Source organism: Spea bombifrons, chromosome 6 (genome assembly GCF_027358695.1).
Source record: "Spea bombifrons isolate aSpeBom1 chromosome 6, aSpeBom1.2.pri, whole genome shotgun sequence".
Lineage (NCBI taxonomy): Eukaryota > Metazoa > Chordata > Amphibia > Anura > Pelobatidae > Spea > Spea bombifrons.
The window spans coordinates 30,050,185-30,068,551 of record NC_071092.1 but is presented as its reverse complement, the minus strand read 5'-3'; the positions used below and the strand labels follow the sequence as shown (position 1 = coordinate 30,068,551).

General features: G+C 41.4%; 3 protein-coding genes across 3 annotated transcripts; 1 reads left to right on the top strand and 2 right to left on the bottom strand.

Moving 5' to 3' along the window:
- Nucleotides 1-23: 23 nt before the first annotated feature.
- TRMT13 (tRNA methyltransferase 13 homolog) lies at nt 24-6,465 on the top strand. The gene is made up of 11 exons (XM_053469979.1): nt 24-217; nt 1,097-1,143; nt 1,232-1,298; nt 1,884-1,943; nt 2,301-2,370; nt 2,745-2,851; nt 3,125-3,292; nt 3,923-3,989; nt 4,068-4,142; nt 5,783-6,182; nt 6,284-6,465. The coding sequence occupies exons 1-11, from the start codon at nt 35-37 to the stop codon at nt 6,459-6,461; spliced, it is 1,422 nt and encodes a 473-aa protein (XP_053325954.1). The 5' UTR covers nt 24-34; the 3' UTR covers nt 6,462-6,465.
- A 180-nt stretch (nt 6,466-6,645) lies between these two features.
- Nucleotides 6,646-12,508, bottom strand: LRRC39 (leucine rich repeat containing 39). The gene is made up of 9 exons (XM_053469980.1): nt 12,224-12,508; nt 11,196-11,349; nt 10,600-10,705; nt 9,652-9,808; nt 9,222-9,358; nt 8,524-8,669; nt 8,256-8,408; nt 7,151-7,293; nt 6,646-6,856 (listed from the first exon to the last, which is right to left on the bottom strand). Exons 2-9 carry the CDS (start codon nt 11,318-11,320, stop codon nt 6,822-6,824), a joined length of 1,002 nt encoding a protein of 333 aa, XP_053325955.1. The 5' UTR covers nt 11,321-11,349; nt 12,224-12,508; the 3' UTR covers nt 6,646-6,821.
- A 4,340-nt stretch (nt 12,509-16,848) lies between these two features.
- Nucleotides 16,849-17,447, bottom strand: LOC128500345 (dynein light chain Tctex-type 5-like). Its single transcript, XM_053469459.1, has one exon. It carries the CDS (start codon nt 17,421-17,423, stop codon nt 16,863-16,865), a length of 561 nt encoding a protein of 186 aa, XP_053325434.1. The 5' UTR covers nt 17,424-17,447; the 3' UTR covers nt 16,849-16,862.
- Nucleotides 17,448-18,367: the final 920 nt, after the last annotated feature.

Genomic DNA, 18,367 nt, shown 5'->3' with positions numbered 1-18,367 from the left:
AAAGGTGAAGGCGTAGGTTCGGGTACAGGCTGCAATGGAAATGCCGGGACCCCCGTTACCCGAAGGAACACACCGGGAGCCTTGTAAAGCTCCATGCCCTTCGGAGAACCCCATAGCCGGCAGATGCAGTTACTTTGTGCAGAGAAAGCGGAGGTTCTGTAAGATGGTTGTGTCCGAAGGGAAGAAGTTCTGTGGGGAACATGCAGAGAACGGGGAGGTACGGAGTCCACGGGGAGACGCGCGGGCTTTGAATTACAGATCTTTATTATTAAACATGCACACGATCGTTATACGGCTGCAACCTGCAATTCCCATAAGTGATCCAAAATAAAAAGTCAAAGTTTAAACTGCCATGGGGAGCATTATGTTGGGTTGTACTGACTGAGTAGGGTGTAAGAGGTGGCACTGGTTATGTGGGTGCAGGAGAGGGTAGGGTGTGAGAGGTGGCACTGGGGATGAGAGCGCCCGTGTGAGAGGTGGCACTGGGGATGAGAGCGCCTGTGTGAGAGGTGGCACTGGGGATGAGAGCGCCCGTGCGAGAGGTGGCACTGGGGATGAGAGCGCCCGTGTGAGAGGTGGCACTGGGGATGAGAGCGCCCGTGTGAGAGGTGGCACTGGGGATGAGAGCGCCCGTGTGGGAGGCAGCACTTGATTTAAGTGCAGGGGAGAATAATGTAACAGAGAACATGCGGAGGGGGAGGCGAGCCTAACAAACGGTCCAGCGACACAGTGCTGCACGTTAGCTATTCTCACCCAATACACATCTGTCAGAACAGACACAAGAAATATCAATGAGCAGAACATACAAAGGACCCAGTCAAGGTGTATGCTATTTAATTCTAAAACAAGCACGTGACAGTGACCCAAAATCTTTATATCAGAGCACCCTAGAGGGCAGTTGCTCCTTGCCAGCTGCCAACCTCCACCCCAGACTGGACACGAATGCTTACCTGTATAAGCGTTACATCAAGAATGATGGGAGTTATAGTAAATATGAGGTCTAAAGGTCATATTTAAAGCAATACTGGATGATTTTCTCTAGTCTCATAAACACAGCTGGTTCGTTTAGTAATTGGTATCTGTGCTCATATTCAAGGAGCAGGGCAGCAAGAAGCGGATTCCATGTCCTCTGGACCCCAAACAGTGAGTTAACAGACTTTTTTCATATTTATGAAGAATAATAATATTTTTTAATTTGTAAAATTTCCCATTCTCTGCGTTTTCTCCGTAGCACCGTGTACCAAGACCAGCTCCAAAAACACCTGAAAAAATGTAACTCCCGAGAGAAGCCTCAGCCGGTATGTAGGAACGAGTGATACCTCTTAATGCATCAATGTGAGCAGAAGTAAAAACATTCCGTGACATTGCGGTGTTTTTCATTTCGGCGTCTGAAGATTTGGTACAAATTGTGGTGTGATTATAAGAAATATTGGCATGATGGAAGCATAAACACAACATTGTTAAACCCACTTTCATACAAAAAATGGTGTCTTCTCTTGTTCCACTCACTATAGGATGTGTTTTGATGAGGGTACGGGGGTAGCAGAAGCATTATTAAACACTCATCCACATCCGCCAGAATAGTGATCATTGTTGGCCTTATTTACCTATGCCTACCCTGCTGGTGGTAGCACTGCAAGATTTCTGTAGGAAAAGAAGGTCTTCTGGCTGCCCGGTGGATGTTGATGAGTGTATAATAATGCCTATGCAACCCGCTTCATTTTAAGTGCCGGGGTTTCCATTACCTTTACCCCACCACAACGTATGTGATTAGGGTGTGTGTGTGTGTGAATTAAAGTCCCACCATTCCTAGCTCTATCACCTAGTGTATAACGGTCTATTGTCACCCTTGTAACCAGAACTCTTTATATCTGTTCTTCAAGGTATTTTATGTGCGAGATTTAAATGCTGGACCTTTGGAAGGTGACCCGTGTGAGAAACAGGTACCTTTTTAGTTTTTTATGATACTTCTGCTTTGACTCAGAACTTCTTATATTTAAATCCATTGCATGCCATGTCATCAGGTTGAATATTTACCTAAAATCCCTACATGGCTATTCTTAACCTGTATATCTCTTTGCACCCACCTACCAAACCATAACAAATAGTTAAAAAATAATGCAAATATTGCATCAGAAGCTGACTCAGGGCCCTCCTAATGTATAGTGAAGTCAGCGAGTTGAAACCATAATTCTCCCACTAACTTTCCTGTTTCCTAGTTTGGTGAATCCATTTTGGTAATGGTTATTGAACATGCATGGCCATCTATCAGCGCTACAACTTAGACTTCTTGTGTTTAGGTAGCAATCAGTGCCCTTTCAAGAGAAGATCTTCAGACGCTTACCGAGACACTGAAACGGGTCACTAATGGTGAGTCCAATAGCCAGATAATCCTGTACAAAATAAACTCCCCCAAAGGCTGGTGGAGCGTAATAGTTCCAGTTATTCCGTCTTTTATTTCTTGCAGTAGTGCGGGGTCTGTGTGCCATCAGGGATGAGCCTAGGGCTACAGGTGCAGGATGTCTTTGGCGCCCTCATTCACTCTAACATCATATACGTACACCATACGGCACACACACTCACTCACACTAACACCTTATATAAACACTCTTAACACACATACACACTCTAATAACATATGCTAACTCACCCCTAAACAATCTTAATACCACTCATTTTACATTGAATTTTACTTGAATTTAAACGCTGATTAAAGAAATCTTAAATGTGAATTTGTTATCCAGATTTGGAGCTCCCATTGCCAGACAAGAAACTCTGCCATTCGGCATTAGATGAAGCCTTGAGTGACCCGGTGAATGGAGAATCTGCTGCAAAACACCTAAAACAACAGGTCAGACGGCAAGAGATTCCTCCTATTTTAAGATGCGTCTCCTATAACCGGCAACAGAGCGTGGCTGGTGTTCATTATGCTTTACTTGTGGTATTTGTGCAGACGTAGTATCATTACACTACACCTATCGCTGTGAGTGCGAGTGGCCGTGTAGTAGTTAATGCTGTATTTTGTCTTGAGTGTTCTTTGACAGGCTGAGGCAATGCCAACAGTAGATGCTGTTTTACAAAATGAAAACAAAACGTATTTACCTTTTTATTTTTGTGTCCACAGGGATCTATACTGGGTCACTTGGACAGTCTGGGTTTACTAGGAGGGTCTCTGTGTTTCGTGGAGTTCGGGGCAGGCCGAGGAAAGCTGTCTCACTGGGTGGACATTGCTACAGAAAACGCAGAAAACGTTCACTTTCTTCTGGTTGAGAGAGCGACTACTAGATTTAAGGTACGGGGAATCCACAGGCTTCTTGTGCAAGAGCCAACGCTGTATTAATGGCTGTGCACGTACGTATATGTAATTACTGCCGCAGACATGGGTAACACAATATAACTCCACGCTAGTTTCCAGTAACACAAAATCGATGTGCAAACATATTGGTTTTCCCCAAAAAGCACTTTTTGTATTGCCATGGACAAAAGGTTTCTCTGCAATTCCATGTCTGACCCCTTATCTATATTTCCTTATATATCTATCTATCTGTATCTATATATATATATATATATATATATATATATATATATATATATATATCTCCCTTATCTATATCATATTTAATTCTTGTTTGTTTGGCAGCAGATATATATGTGCGTTCATGCAACCTGCAGGTTGTTGGTGGACAATCTCTCCCAGCATGCAGAAGATATGTTGGGGTGCAGGTTGCTTTCATTCTAGAGCTTTGGTGTAAAACTGTTGAAACCACATTTGGAGCTGGTTTGCCAGCTAGTGTCGTTCTGTATCTTATACTATATTAAGAATTATTTCATTGCATGTATGCTAGCAGCATACAACCCGACCAAGTTTTCCCAGCCACAATGGTCAAATTATTAGAATGAATAATCCCATGTTTCACCCTAGGTGGATGGAAAGCAGAGAAATTCGACTTTTGAGAGGCTTCATATTGACATTCAGCATCTATGTTTAGGTTGGTGGGGCTTGAAACAGAAGGGTGGGATGAGTGATCGAGGGACAGTATGAGACTTGTAAAATGTCTTCTTCTCAGGTAAGGTCCCAAGCCTTGTTCAGAAGCAACTTCCAGTCATCGGAATTGGAAAGCACCTGTGCGGAGCAGGGACAGGTAGGAGGAAGATCTCGTAGAGGTTGCTCTTCCCCCACTATTAGTTTTGCTCTGTTTATACAACACATTGATAGTTCTGTAAATATAAATAAATTTTTTTAAATTGTGGTTTCACACTATATAGTAAGCACTTTAAGAAGCAAGCCGGTCCCATTTTTTGGGTTTCTTTTTATGCATTTTTGGTTCCTTTTTCCGTGGACTCCAATACATTTTGCTACATAGCACTCCCATTCAATACAATGTGGTCTCCAGTACGGGCTTAACAAGAAAATAGGGCTGGTGGGAACATACCGTATTTGCTCGATTTATAAGACGAGGTTTTTTGCAGAGCAAATGCTCTGAAAAATACCCCTCGTCTTATAATCGAGGTCGTCTTCTAATCAGACCTCATTCTGCTGGGGCCGTGCTGCTTACCGGGCTCTGATCGCGAGCAGCGTCTCTGCTATTAGCAGCAGGAGAACAGGAAGGTAGCACAGTCCTCACATAACTCTACCTCCCCCCTCCTTCCTCTGGGGCGGGGCCAGAGAAGTTGCTCACACAGTCGAGCCCCTGCAGAAGTCTGCGAGTGGGAGATCTGCAGTTCAGGTAAGGGGGTGGGGGAGTGGGGGGTTTGAGCGTGTGTGTGTATGTGTGATTAATGGAATGAATGAGTTTTTAAATGTTTGTGAATGAGTGTGTGTGTGATAGCATGGATGTGTAAGGGGGGTGGGGGTGGTAGCATGGCATAGGGAGGCTGTAATCACACTTCTAACATCCCCAGGTTCCAGCATGTACTGGCTGCCTTGGCTTGATAGGAGTGTGATTGCTGTTAGCAGTATGTATATATATATCTCCAGAAATGCATTTTAACCCCCTATATGCCACTCAGCCCCATGATATGCCTTTTAACCCCCTATATGCCAGAGTGGCATATAGGGGTATAAGGCATATCATGGGGCAGAGGGGCATATAGCGTGTTAAAAGGCATATCATGGGGCACAGTGTCATATAGGAGGGTATAAGACATTTCTGGAGGCAGAGTGGCATATAGAGGGTTAAAAGGCACATCATGGGGCAGAGTGGCAAATAGGGGGGGTATAAGGCATTTCTGGGGGCAGAGTGGCAAGCCTGGGGGCAGATGTGCATAACTAGGGGGGCAGGTTGGCAAATAAAAGGAAATAAAAAATATATTTTTCTCAATCATAGCTTTTATTAAATATGAAAATTAGTTTACATGAATTTATATTTACTAGTAAAACTTTTTTCCTATAGGGTAGTCTTATATTCAGGCTTTTTGTTTTTTTTCCTAAATTAATATTTTGATTTTGGGGGGTCGTCTTATAATCAGGGTCGTCTTATAATCGAGCAAATGCGGTATATGCAATAATAGCTTGTCTATACATTAACATGTAAATACTTACCTGCCTATCACAGTGTTGCCCAAACGCATTAAAATAAAGAACCTTCTATTATCAGAAAGCACGTGCCTGGAGAAACAATACATTTTACGAACACAGAGCTTGTTTTTGAAAGATTAAAGACGTTCAATGTTGGGTTTTAAAGTGCTCTAATCAAAGCATATAACAGCTGAGTTTTCCTTTAAAATGGGTTTTTGTTATATTTCTGGCTGTACATTTACAGGCAATGTTTCATTGTTGCAGACCTAGCACTGCGCTGTCTCATGCAGGCTCATTCTTCTCCCTTGGGAGAGCCTCAGTGTAAACGTTCCAGAATGAATCCTGATGCTTCAAACTGTGCAAAAGAAGACAAGTCCGTACCAAGTCAGCAAAACCCAGTGGCAGGGATTGTAATTGCTCTGTGCTGTCACCATCGTTGTGACTGGCAACACTATGTGGGACGAGAGTTCTTCCAGAATTTAGGCCTTGGACAAAGGGAATTCAACTTTTTTCAACGTATGTCCAGTTGGGCAACTTGTGGGACTAGGAAGTCTCTTCCAGATACGTCACATGTCACTGAGCATGGTGAAACAGAGGGTAGAGAAGATGAGGATGACGATGGAGGGCAGAGAATGCCAAGCTTTAACTCGGAGACTGTGCAAGGGTGAGAGAACCTTAGATTTATGCCTTTCTGCAAAAATCTGCATGCATATTATTGTTGGCCTTCTACACCATTTCGACATGTCCTATCTGTTTGGTTTTCAGGCTTCTGTCTGTTGAAGAGCGGGAGAATTTAGGGCGTCTTTGCAAACTACTGATAGACCGTGGGCGCGTGGATTACTTGCGCAGGATGGGATATGAAGCCGCCCTACAGTATTATACAGATCCAGAAGTGTCTCTAGAGAATGTTCTTCTCACAGCTTTACCTAATACATCCAGCTAAGCCGCGCAACGTGGGCCGCAGTCAGAGACCTGTTATGTTCTTACATTTCTTCATCATGCGGTGCGGGAAGCGGGTTGAATAATGTGTTAAACTTGAAATCAAAGGCACTTTGGTGACTTTAGATTCAACATGAAATGTTAAGACAACAACTTACAGGTCAAAGTGCTGTTCTATGCTCTGCCTACATAGATTACATCACAAGGTACTTTAACATAATGGAAAATATCATGTAATCTTGATAAGATTTGTCCAACGCCAATGTGTCTTCTTCTTGTCAAAGTGGCCCGGAGATGTTTTCCTGGATAACCGGCTCAGTCAAGCATCACTACGTTCTCAAAATCTTTTTATAAATTCAGGTTCTCAGCTTTGTCCTACTTGGGCAGCATCTGGGTGTCCTGAAATATATTATGTATTTATTGTTTGGTTTTTTTAATACTTTTAAAAAAAATGAGCACATTGACATGCAATTATGTTTTTATAACCAAGGCAACATGACATGGTTCATAAATTATTCTTTTTTGTTGTGTAATTTTATAGTTGGATCTGGAAATTGCTCTTTTGTTTGCATAAAGCAACTTTTTATTCAATTTCCTGTGTAATTTTATTGGCATCAATAGTAAAAAAAATAGATTTCATGAAGAATATAGGGGCAAATCTGATAATGTATTGTGTATAAGTACAAGACCTACCTGTATCACCAGAGCTCAGGGACATTTCTATATATTTGTTCATAAATTGCAGCCCAAATAATTCCCTCTCATCTTCCGCTTCTTCTTCACATGGTGACAGAATCACTTCAAGCTCCAGAGGGTTATCTCTGAAGTTGACAAACCTGCCAATGAAAACCACAATGTTTATTTATGAACCCAAAACCAGAGATGGGTCATGGATTTTCCCTCTGGTAAACAATATACTCTCTGAGGACTATCCATGGCCGGAGCGTCCCTTTAAGTGTTTGCTATGCAAGGTTATATGTGGAGTTGCATGATTAAAAATCTTCAGTACGCATATGAGAGCTTCATATCACAACTTTCTCTGATCATGTCATCCTCCACTGCCCCGAACGCCCTTATAGACCTATCAGTGCATGTGATGCTGCCGTATACAAAGGTACTGGTATCCATGCAGATAAAGCATGCTCCCCGTCTTTTACCTTTTTAGGGTTTTTTTTAGGTTTTTGTATTTTTTCTAATTATGTTCACTTTGTTTCACTGTTAAATACGGTTTAAGTTGCTATTATTTTTTTGCAAAAACTGTCCTATTCTTTCAGTGTTTGTGTTTGCTCTCGTAGATCTAAAGTGTTTGAACTATTTTATATACTATTATAGAAACTCTAGGTGAGGGGTGGTCAGTTGCCCACCTCAGTAGTGCAACGTTCCAGGACCTCATCATCACTGTTCCATCTTTCTACCTGTACCTGATCCTGATAGTCAGCATTGTTGCCATATCACTAGATTTAGATTTCATGGTGTTTTATATTTTTGTTATGGCTAGAGGTATAGCAAACACACCGCTGATGAGGACTGCGAAGGCCAACTCATATTCCTGGGGTTTTTGGTTCTTTCATGCAGAGGATATTTGCTCTATATTTGGGATGTAGACAGGTCTGATGTGCCAATGGAGATTTTGTTCTCTCAAATGGAAACAGAGGTAAAATCTGAGACTCTCCCTTGTCAGGATTGTTTTCCTGGTTGAATTATACATATGGATGTATTTTCTGCCTCCAATGACCAATAGGTTAGTAGCTCACATCTTAAAAATAGGGTGACTGGATGTCCACTTTTGTGTCTGTACCTGAGGTTTTGTAGTCTCTGCAGGCACGGTGGGATTCCTCTCATCTTGTTGTTGCTTAGAACCAATGTGCTGAGGTTCCTGAGGCCAGCAATTGAGTCTGGGAGCTGGGAAATCTCATTTCTCTGAAGCCATAGCGCCTGTAAACTCTGCATTCTATGGAAGAGGAGCCAGCGTGTAAGTTTCAAGATCTTTGACAGGATCTTCATTTGCTCCATGACATAATGGTGCATACTCCAAAATCCAAAGTAAAAAAAGGCATCACAATCACCTGTCTATGTTTGGGGGCAGTTCTTGCAACTTGTTACTGCCCATGTCCAACCACTCCAGAGCTGGGAGCTCCAGCACCACACTTGGGATGCTGATGAACTGATTCATATTCAAGTCCAGGTGAAAGAGGTGTTTGAGGGAACTAAGCTAGGAAAAACAATAAGAGATCAGTACGTTTGGAAATTATCACTTGATCTACACCCGCCACTGAGCTGTATTACTTAGGCAAAAGCACAGTATACAGGGCAAGATCTTCTCATGGAACAACACAAGAGGAGGTTTTTGGATTTTTGTTTACATCTACGTTTTCTGTATGTCATTGGATACCCAAGTGGTCTGTCTTAATGTATAAACGTTGGCATTGAGAGGGAGCTGGACATGTTGCACCCAGGGCCAGCTTAACTACTCAGAAGACTACAGAGAAGCGTATGTTTTAGGTGTCAGAGAAGGTAAGGCTAAAGGTCAGCTCAGTCTACGATTATTGTTTCTTGTTCATTGTTTTCCATCTCTAAATAAATAATCAAGTAAAAAATATTCGTTTTCTGTTGGTCCCACCCTTCCTCACAGTCCAAACTGTACTGTAGTTAGATCTCTGTCAACCTACGTTACCGAAATCCTGAAGCTTGCAACCTTGAGTTCTCAATTTAAAGTCTAAAATGTATTTAACTGGCATTTTGACACATTATGGTGTCCTCCTACCTGTGATGGGAGCTCAGATATATCTCTGTTCACTGCAAGGTCCAGCCTTTCCAAACTCTCACAGGAACCCAGCTCCACGGGAACCTTTGAGATACGGTTATAACTGAGCAGGAGCTCCCGGAGCTTAGTCAGCCTTCCTGGGAAGAGGAACATGAGAAGTGCTATAATAATTCAAAGTAGAACACTTACTAATCTAAAATACAAACAGCATGTAAATATGTACATCTCCAAACTGTATTCTTACAATTAACAGGGCCTACTTATCATGCTAAACATTCTGTCATCCCACCTGTGTTTGTGATCCATTATGCAGCAATTGTGGATCAAGATTCAATACAATGTCCCATCAGAATTCCCATTAGGCACAAAAGTCAGTTAAATATTTACCATTTTACTGTCCTTTATATACTGTAACCAGTCGTGGACTCACCAATCTCTCGTGGTATTGTACTTATTTGATTTCGTGATAAATCTAGGACAAGTAAGTTAGTAAAGTTTGCAATGAATGTGGGTATGATGGTCAGTCCTGTGCGGTGTATTTGCCACTCTTGGAGCTGCTGGATCTTCACTAAACAAGCTGGTAGTGTCTGAAAAACATACAGTACAACATTATTACGGTAATGATTGTACATACATACCTTGCCTAGAACAATTAATTTGCAGGCGCTCCATGGTACTAACTCCTAATCTTTGCCAGAGTTTCTAAGGTATGATCCTCAATTATCAAGTTATATTCTAATCCTTATAGCTTGGTAATTATGTCAAATACAGTTCTACATGATATTTCTGCTACAATTTCTTTTTCAAAACTAAAACAGTGTTCTTACAGATCTTAGGTCAATCGTCTGCAACTATCAACTCCTATATGAACGTTTATTTTCTATTATTTTGTGGCAAATCAATTACAAATGTATGTGAACCCCCCTTCAACAAAACCTAATTGGAGTTAAGAGTTAGCAAACCTGGAATTTAGTCAATGAAATGGGATTGGAGATGTGTTTTAGAGCTACTTTGACATAAAAAATGTAAACATTTTGAGTTTGAGTTTTGAGTTTGCTATTTACAAGAAGCATCTGCTGATGTAATCCATGCCTCACAAAAATATATCTCAGAAGACTTACAATCAAGAATTCTTGATTTGCATTAAGATGGAATGGGTTACAAAGCTACTCTCCCTAGAAATGGGCACCCAGCCAAGATTTTGGTTGGATTTTGGACCCATGTTAATGTTCCAGGCCTTCTGAAAACCACCATTGATTTAGATTGAATGTATGACCTGATTCACAATCCCAGTTGTTAAGAACTCAACATAATAATAATAATAATAACAGTAATTATCCACATTTTTATTCTCTATAATGTAATCACATGAGGTTACCTTCCACTCTTCCTTTTCAATCCTTAGAATTAATCTTCCATCTTCGTTACAAACCTTCTCCTTCAATTTGGACAATTGAACACGGTTTTCCCACAGGTGAGATATTCTGCGAGATCAGACTAATGTTAGGGGGATTCTATTACATTCTAAGCCTTTTTTATCTCCAATATCAAATTCATGTCACTATCGCCATCAGGTGTGTCCACAACAGGCTTAGAAGCAGGCACTTTCAGTGCTTTAGACAGGGTTTAGAGGAATGTTAATTTAATGTTTCCTTGCCACACACTCTGTCCATGTACCAGTGATACAATGTACACCCTTCACCCCATGTCATGTAGTCTGTCTCTCTCTTTCACAATGAAATATTTGTGCTGTCCCACCCTTTCACTATGTAGGGTTGCTAGACCCATTCTCTGGTCATAGCCACAGGAGAGCAGCTGCTGTGGGCAGTCAGTCCCGAGAAATTCCCAGGAATGCATAGAGGCAAACTAGATGGCTGAGCTCTTAGGGAATGTTGCCATGAGGTTCTGTTCTATGTTCGAGGACATCTGATCACTAGGTCTACATTAAACGTATTCGCCAGGAAAGCCACTTACTCTCCCACTGCCACCTTTTTTCTTTGCTCTTGCTCTGCTTTTAGCTCCTCTTGATGCTTCTGGATCCTGCCTTCCCACAAAGCTCTCATACCAGAGATAGACCCAAAACAAAGTGCAGCTGTCATGTTCACTCCTTGGTCCCCAACGCCAATATCTGAAAATTGGGAAAAACAAAACTACAAAAGATCCAAGAAAAGTGCTAACATAATGTGGTTTGTCCACAAAAAAGTGGTGGTGTGACAACCAAAGGGACAATAAGTACCGTCTACAGTTAGGTTATTTACACGGTAATGTCACCAGAGACCCCAAACCTGGATACTTGCCCTAAAACATACAATAGTTTGTGACATTTGCATTATTTATTTGGCATTTATTATTGGTATAGAATAATGTAAACAACCCATCACACTGTGTGCATTAAATTTGATGTTGATCCATCACCAATAAGGTCACTCAATCCATACCCCTTCTATATTGCTCTAGTTGTCTATAGGAACAAACCATGTATTCTAGTACTCGAATGACAACATTTAATAAACATACTATTGCTTTCATTAGCAATGTCCATCAGTAAAATCTTAGAGGTATGTGGCATCGATAAAGACAGACTAGGTCGGAATGGTTCTTGTTCCTATATTATATGTGCTAGATTTGACGTTTCTGGTTGTTTGAATGGTGTTTCTATTACATTGTCCTACAACACTAAAAGCCACAATGATGCGCATTGAAAATTGTATAAAACCCTTATACAACTAACGTAGAAATAGATTACAAAGTCACATGAAGTATCATCAAAGCCCAGCCCCCAGGACCGCCTCTAACCACACCCCCAATATAAAACTTGCTATTGGAAGCTGTAGGCAGTACGCTCAACTGACCCAGGAGTATCATCACATGTCTCTTGGACACTGTTAATTATTATATCTTGATCTAAAGTGATCACCCCAATTAATTACAGGTTAAAATGTAATAACGGAATGTAATAATAACTGTCATTGCTTGTGCGTGAAAAAAAGTAACTAACTCACCAAGATCAGTGCAAGGATTTAGTCTCCCGTCCAGTGCAACACACTAGGATTCATGCACAACCAAAATCTGTTGTGTGCAATGCAATCAAAATCCTTGTTAGATAGAGTCAGTATCTCCAGAGTAACAGGATCCATGCATTGGCTTTCTGAGCGCTGCATGGAATCTTTTGCGGAAAGGTCTGGAAATCCATGCCTTTATAACAATCCAAGATCCGTGATAAAGTTCAGTGATCTGTCCCCTTGAACAAAGAGAATTTGTGTGAGATTGCAGAGTGTGAAGCACAACACGTGTCTTTAAAGAGTTTGAGAAGTCCCTGCAGACGCTGTTCTGAGCCCTCAGTGAAAGAATGTCATCCATCCTTTGAATGTGAGACGTGACCAGCTGAAAATAGCTGCGCGATTCTACAGACCCCGTGACACACAAGTGGCATCTGGGAGCCATTCGATTTATTTCCATGCCAGCATTTCAAATGGCCAAAGGCGGACATTTTTTGGTTTACTGGGTGTGGTTAGAGGTCTTTACTGGGACTTTTTGGGTGACTTTGTGACCCATTGAATAAGGCATTAAAAAGAACAATGTGTTTTAGTTACACAATATGATTTATAAACACATTTCTTGTTGTTTCTATGAATATTATTGGGAAATATATTATTTAGGGTGAAATAACACTCATAACCAGCTAACTTGAGGAGCTCCTACAAAACATCATGGGAGGAAAGAGAGACCGGTATTTAGGTTTTAAAGAGGGACACTTGGAAGGTATTCTGTAGAGATTTTGTAGACCAGTGATCTCAGAATGATGTCATGATACAAAGCACGACGACTCCATACAGCAAATCATTTTCCCAAAACCTTCAAACAAACCATTTGTGTTTTTTATATCCTCAAGCCCCGTGGATTTACATCACGCATTTCCAGAACCTTAATCTTTTATTTTACCCCAGCTTTTATTGAGATTTGGGTTATTATCTGTATGTGCAAAGTAAACATAATACTGACCAATAATCTTCTAAATTTTACTGAAGCCATTTGAGATTGATTCTCCGAATGCCCTGTATGCATGCGCTGATCTTGGGCAAATAGGAGCATCTAAGTGCAATAGCTTATTGTTTTAATGGATAATTATACATTTTTGGCCTATTCCTTTCTCTTTACATTTGAAGTGATCCATATTCATTTAGGGATACTGGTAAGAGCAGCAGGTATGGTAAGTGACCAGCAGATGGCATCGTACTTCATTGTGATAAAAGTAGAAGTCTTCTCCGCCACCCATTATGCTGAAACTGGGGGTCTGGACCTAAGAGTTTCTGGGAAGTTGACTCTCTTCTGGCTGATTTTTGATAAAGAGAGCTGCAAACCACATCAACGTCTCATAGGAAAGGAGAGCACTTTTGGGGAGGATTCCTCTTCGGGAAGACACCAAAGCCTTTAATTGTGTGATATAATATAGAGCCTTTCAAAAATCCCTAATTTGATATTAGTTCTTTTTATTTATGAAATAATTATATATATAACATCCGATACAATCACAGTAAATTTTGTCTTTGCCAGGACTGCCCCATGCCCCCCAACCGATTTTGGCGGGACAGCCGCGATTTTGGGACTCTGTCCCGCTTTGCCAGGGCTGTAGGAAGGGTGAAGCGAGAGAGGCACTCGCCTCGGGCGCAGCTGCGAGGGGGCGCAGAGCCGCCCAATCAGCAGCCTGCAGGACTGGTTGGGGATGTCATCCCTGCGCATCTATAGCCACATGGGGATTATAATTCACAGCTAAGATCTGTAGCTTTATCTACTGTTAACTGCACTTCCCATGATGCTCAGCCAGCATCATGGAAGTAGTATGTCTGTGTGAGCCTCATGGGAATTCAATTCACATGGGGAAGGCAAGTGAGTATTTTGACCATATCATTTTTATGCATATTTTCCAACTCCAAGCTGTATAACCTTGAATGCTTATTGGTTTTAAGCAAATCAGGTGATGTGTATTTGTGTAATGAGGGAGATTGTGGCCTAAGGAGATGAACACCCTATGTCAAGGTGTGCATAATTGGTAGGCAAAATGGGCAGAAAAAGAGATTTTGTTGGAGGGATGCAACACTCTTGAAATTTAGTTGCATAATAATTCTGCACACTAATAGTTGCCCAATAATTGTGCACACGTAGATATTTTCCTAAGAAAGCCACAACCTCACTTTTACTTTCTTATATATTCAGGTTTAAGGTTAACATTTTGGATTGATGGAGAGCACTGTAGTTAGGTAGCTTACATCTAATGATGTCATAGGAAGGAGAACAATGAGTGCATCTTTCCAGGGTTCTGTAACTCTCAGCCAGAACGTACAAGTGCTACCAAGGCACAGTTCATAGCTTTAACCAGCTGAGAGTTTCTTCGCAGCAGTGAATTTATTCTCCATGTCTATGACCTACCGCTGTTGACTGTATGGCTTCCCAGAACAGTAAGGGCAGAACACTCAAGAGGCTGTCTTCGTTCATCTCAGACGTGCCCTTGAAGCTGTTTGCGGGTGTCTTGTTCAAGAAGCGGCGACAAGAAGGTGAACCTGATAGCAGCTCCCAGAGAAACACCTCCGATCCCGAAAAATGTGCCATCTTACTCGGAAGTGGAGCCGGCTTCTGCCAGCCAAGCGCTAAAGTGGTTTAGCAAATTTGTCTGCCACAGGTGTTTTAGAATAACATCTCTTAAACCCTCGGACCCTGTGCGTTGGCTGCAAAACGTGGACAGAGCCCTCTTTCTCCACAAATGTCAGGACGCACCATTCCTGACACTGCCAAACGTGGTCTTCCTCTACTTGGTGTGTAGAGATGTTATATCTTCGGACCTGGTCAGCAAGATGGAGTTGAAGGCAGCGTTGATGACTTGTCTCTACGTCTCCTGTTCCTATGTTGGCCCTGAGATAACATACCCGGCCAAATTCTTCCTAGTGGACAGCTGGACGGACAATTTCTGGAACCGCTGCCTTACGGTTATTGGAGCAATGAGTGAGAAAATGCTGCTCATCAACACTGACCCAGAATATTTTGCTCAGACCCTGGAACATCTGAAGGCTGAAGGTGGAAGGTGATGAAAGGACAATAGGACTGATGGAGACAATTACATTGCGTGTATATATTGTTGTTGTTCTCTAGTACCGGAGAACAGTATACCGTTTACTTAATTAAAAAATCTATAGTAAAACCCCAATGAGTCATTTCTATTATAGCGGAATAGGGAAAATGGATATGGCTGTACTGGTCTCTGAGTTTCCATCAGTGGTTAAGTACATTGACAAACAGCAACACATATATTGGCACTAGGCTTAGATGTAACATAAGGAAGTTTTCCATTACTGTGAGGGTGATAGATAAATGGAGGAGCCTCCCTGCAGGTGTGGTACAGATAAGGAAATTTAAATATCCATCGGATAGGCAGATGGTAAAGAGTCTGAGACAAGGCCAGGAACTATTCAGAAAACATCAATTCTGAAGACCGTGACTCAGTAATGCTTCACTATGGAAGTTGTTAAGGAACAGAAAGCGCTGGTTGTCCCCGACAGATCCAAGTACAACAGATTTCAGAATAATACATAATCCTTTATGATCATGATTATTTCAGGTATTAATTGGGTAAGTGAGAGGACCGGGATGGACGCCTTTAATTTAACTTGTTTGTGGTTATTCTTAAAGGAAGATATATTTTTCCATCTAAAAATAATCTAAATTAGAGTTTCCATACAGGCTCTATTACATGACATGTCCACCACAATGCATCTGATAGGCCTCCAGGCTAAACTCTATAGGGTGACCGAAAGCCTTTTCAACTAGGGGCACACGTAGGGGCACAACCACAGGGCCCTGGTGCAAGGAGACAGGAACAAGTGGTCGCAGGAGTCACCACGGGCTCCCTAGAGCCATGGCCCCCGTAGCAGTTGCAACCGCTGCAACCCCTGTAGTTACACCACTGGTGATATGGTAAATACATAATAATAATAATAAAATGAATCAATATCCTTAATGGGTATTATGCATAACCAATGTATGCCTAGACCCATTTTTAATGACGATGGGGCCTTGAGCAAGCCTCCCCTAGTATGTCTTCCCCAGTAGCCCGCTCGCCCGTGCAGTCCTTCCTGCTTCTGAGTGTCAGGTGTTGTGACTAGAATTGCCATTTCAATCATTTAGATTGAACCAGGATACCTCTAAATTTTACGTGCTGCTGTCCATCACTTATAGTAGCATGGGGCAGTATGTGCGAAGAAAATCAATTACTTCATTAAGTTTGTGGATCCTCCATATCGCATGGAAGCACTTTGTATGTTGTGGTCGGAAACATGTAAGCATGAAACGATAGCCCTCGTTAAGCCAGGCTGTTAAGGGAGCCCACTGGACAGTTGTGTTGGCCCCGCAATGTAAGCCTGGGTGAAGGACAGTTGCCCCTTTTCCTTCATTAAAGATGGATCGAGTGTTTCCATCAACAAATAAGAATGAGGAAAAAAATGTACATGATTAAAAAGGTTAAGCCATAGTTTATTAATTGTTCAGGATTTTAAGAGTCGTGTTTATTATTTCACTAATCTGTGGTTTAGCGGGAGATTTGCAGTAAAATCAACTTCACTAATGTGTATCGTGTACCAAAGGCAGGTTGTGCTACTCACAGTATCCTGCATATACAACGCACAGGGCAAACAGAGAATGATTCTGGAACAAGTATTCTGCATACGTGTCGGAATTTGGACTCCACACGCTCCTGCTACAGCAGCACATTGCTCTCGGTGACACAGGACCCAGCACCACATAACACACAAGCTTGTATCTCTCGTACCCCAACTCCCTGACTGCCGACTTCACTAGATCCGCGAGCTGCAGGGCCCTGCGATGGCTGTTTGCTGCATCATATCTACTGTCCTGCAGCTCTTGGTCCAGAACAGACTTAATTACTCTTGATGCCTCTTCGGCTGAAAAGCATTTCTTAGGTTGCGGTTGTAGATCTGTTTCTGGGATAAAGGAATGTTTGCTCATAGGTTCTGTTGCCAGACGACTTCTGACTTTGGGATTATCCTGAGTGATGGTCTTCCTTTTCTTCCCTGAGTCATTACTTTGCTGTTGGTTGATACTCAGGGAGGACTCCCACTCACTCCTCCTCTGATGGGTCTTTGGTTTGTTGGGGTGGATCCAGCGTCTGGGTTCCAGATCCTGACTTGGATCCATCTTTCAATCGCTCAGTGATAAAACCTATAAATGGAGCCTCTGTGTTAATTAACATATCTGTGTGCAAACAGGCAAAGTACATTTAGCTTTCATACTAGGTGAAAATAAGACGTCGTATTTTTTTGTTGCATCTTTTTAAAAAATATATATATATATATGCATAAACAAGTTAAAAGAAATGTTTGCAGACCTACATCTTCCTCTGCCAAATAGTTGATTCACATTAATATTTATTATATTTAATAATATATAGAATAATTTTGAATATATACCAGTGATTTACTGATTTGTATACCAAATTGCCTAGATTTTGGGAAACTTGCTTGCTAAGGAAAACCAAACTAGGACTTCACAGCAGACATAATCTGTAAAATCATAAATTACTGGCCCTCCATCAGGCTTCTTGTTTGGAACATCAGGCTTGGATCTATAATCATTGGGAAAGACAGGTCCATAGGATTGTAGCAGTAAACGGTCAAGGATTGGGACATCAGTAAGGAGAATTATTATTACTACAAACTATCCATGAACTAGACCTGGGTCCTAACAAGCGCCAGAAGTTCACATATACAAACCTATTTCTAAACTTTCTGTCATTTTATTCTTTCTTTTGGAGGTTTCAGACTAAGCAACGCAGAACCTTGCAATTAACTAAATGCAATTTAATGTTCCTGGCACAAATTACTGTATAAGTGAAGCAAAATTTTGTGACTAAATAATTACTTTTGGGTTCATTAGTACTCGGCATTGTGTTTCTAATAATGCTTTTAGGTACAAAAGTGTTACATTCAGCAGGATAAATGGGAGAGCATCTTTAACATACCGAGCATACAAGCTGCAAATAATAGAGCTTTTAACACCGAACACACCAACCATTCAATTTTTTTTTTTTAAATGAGGGTATAACTTCTAAACCCTTTTTAAAAAAAAAAATCTAAGAACAC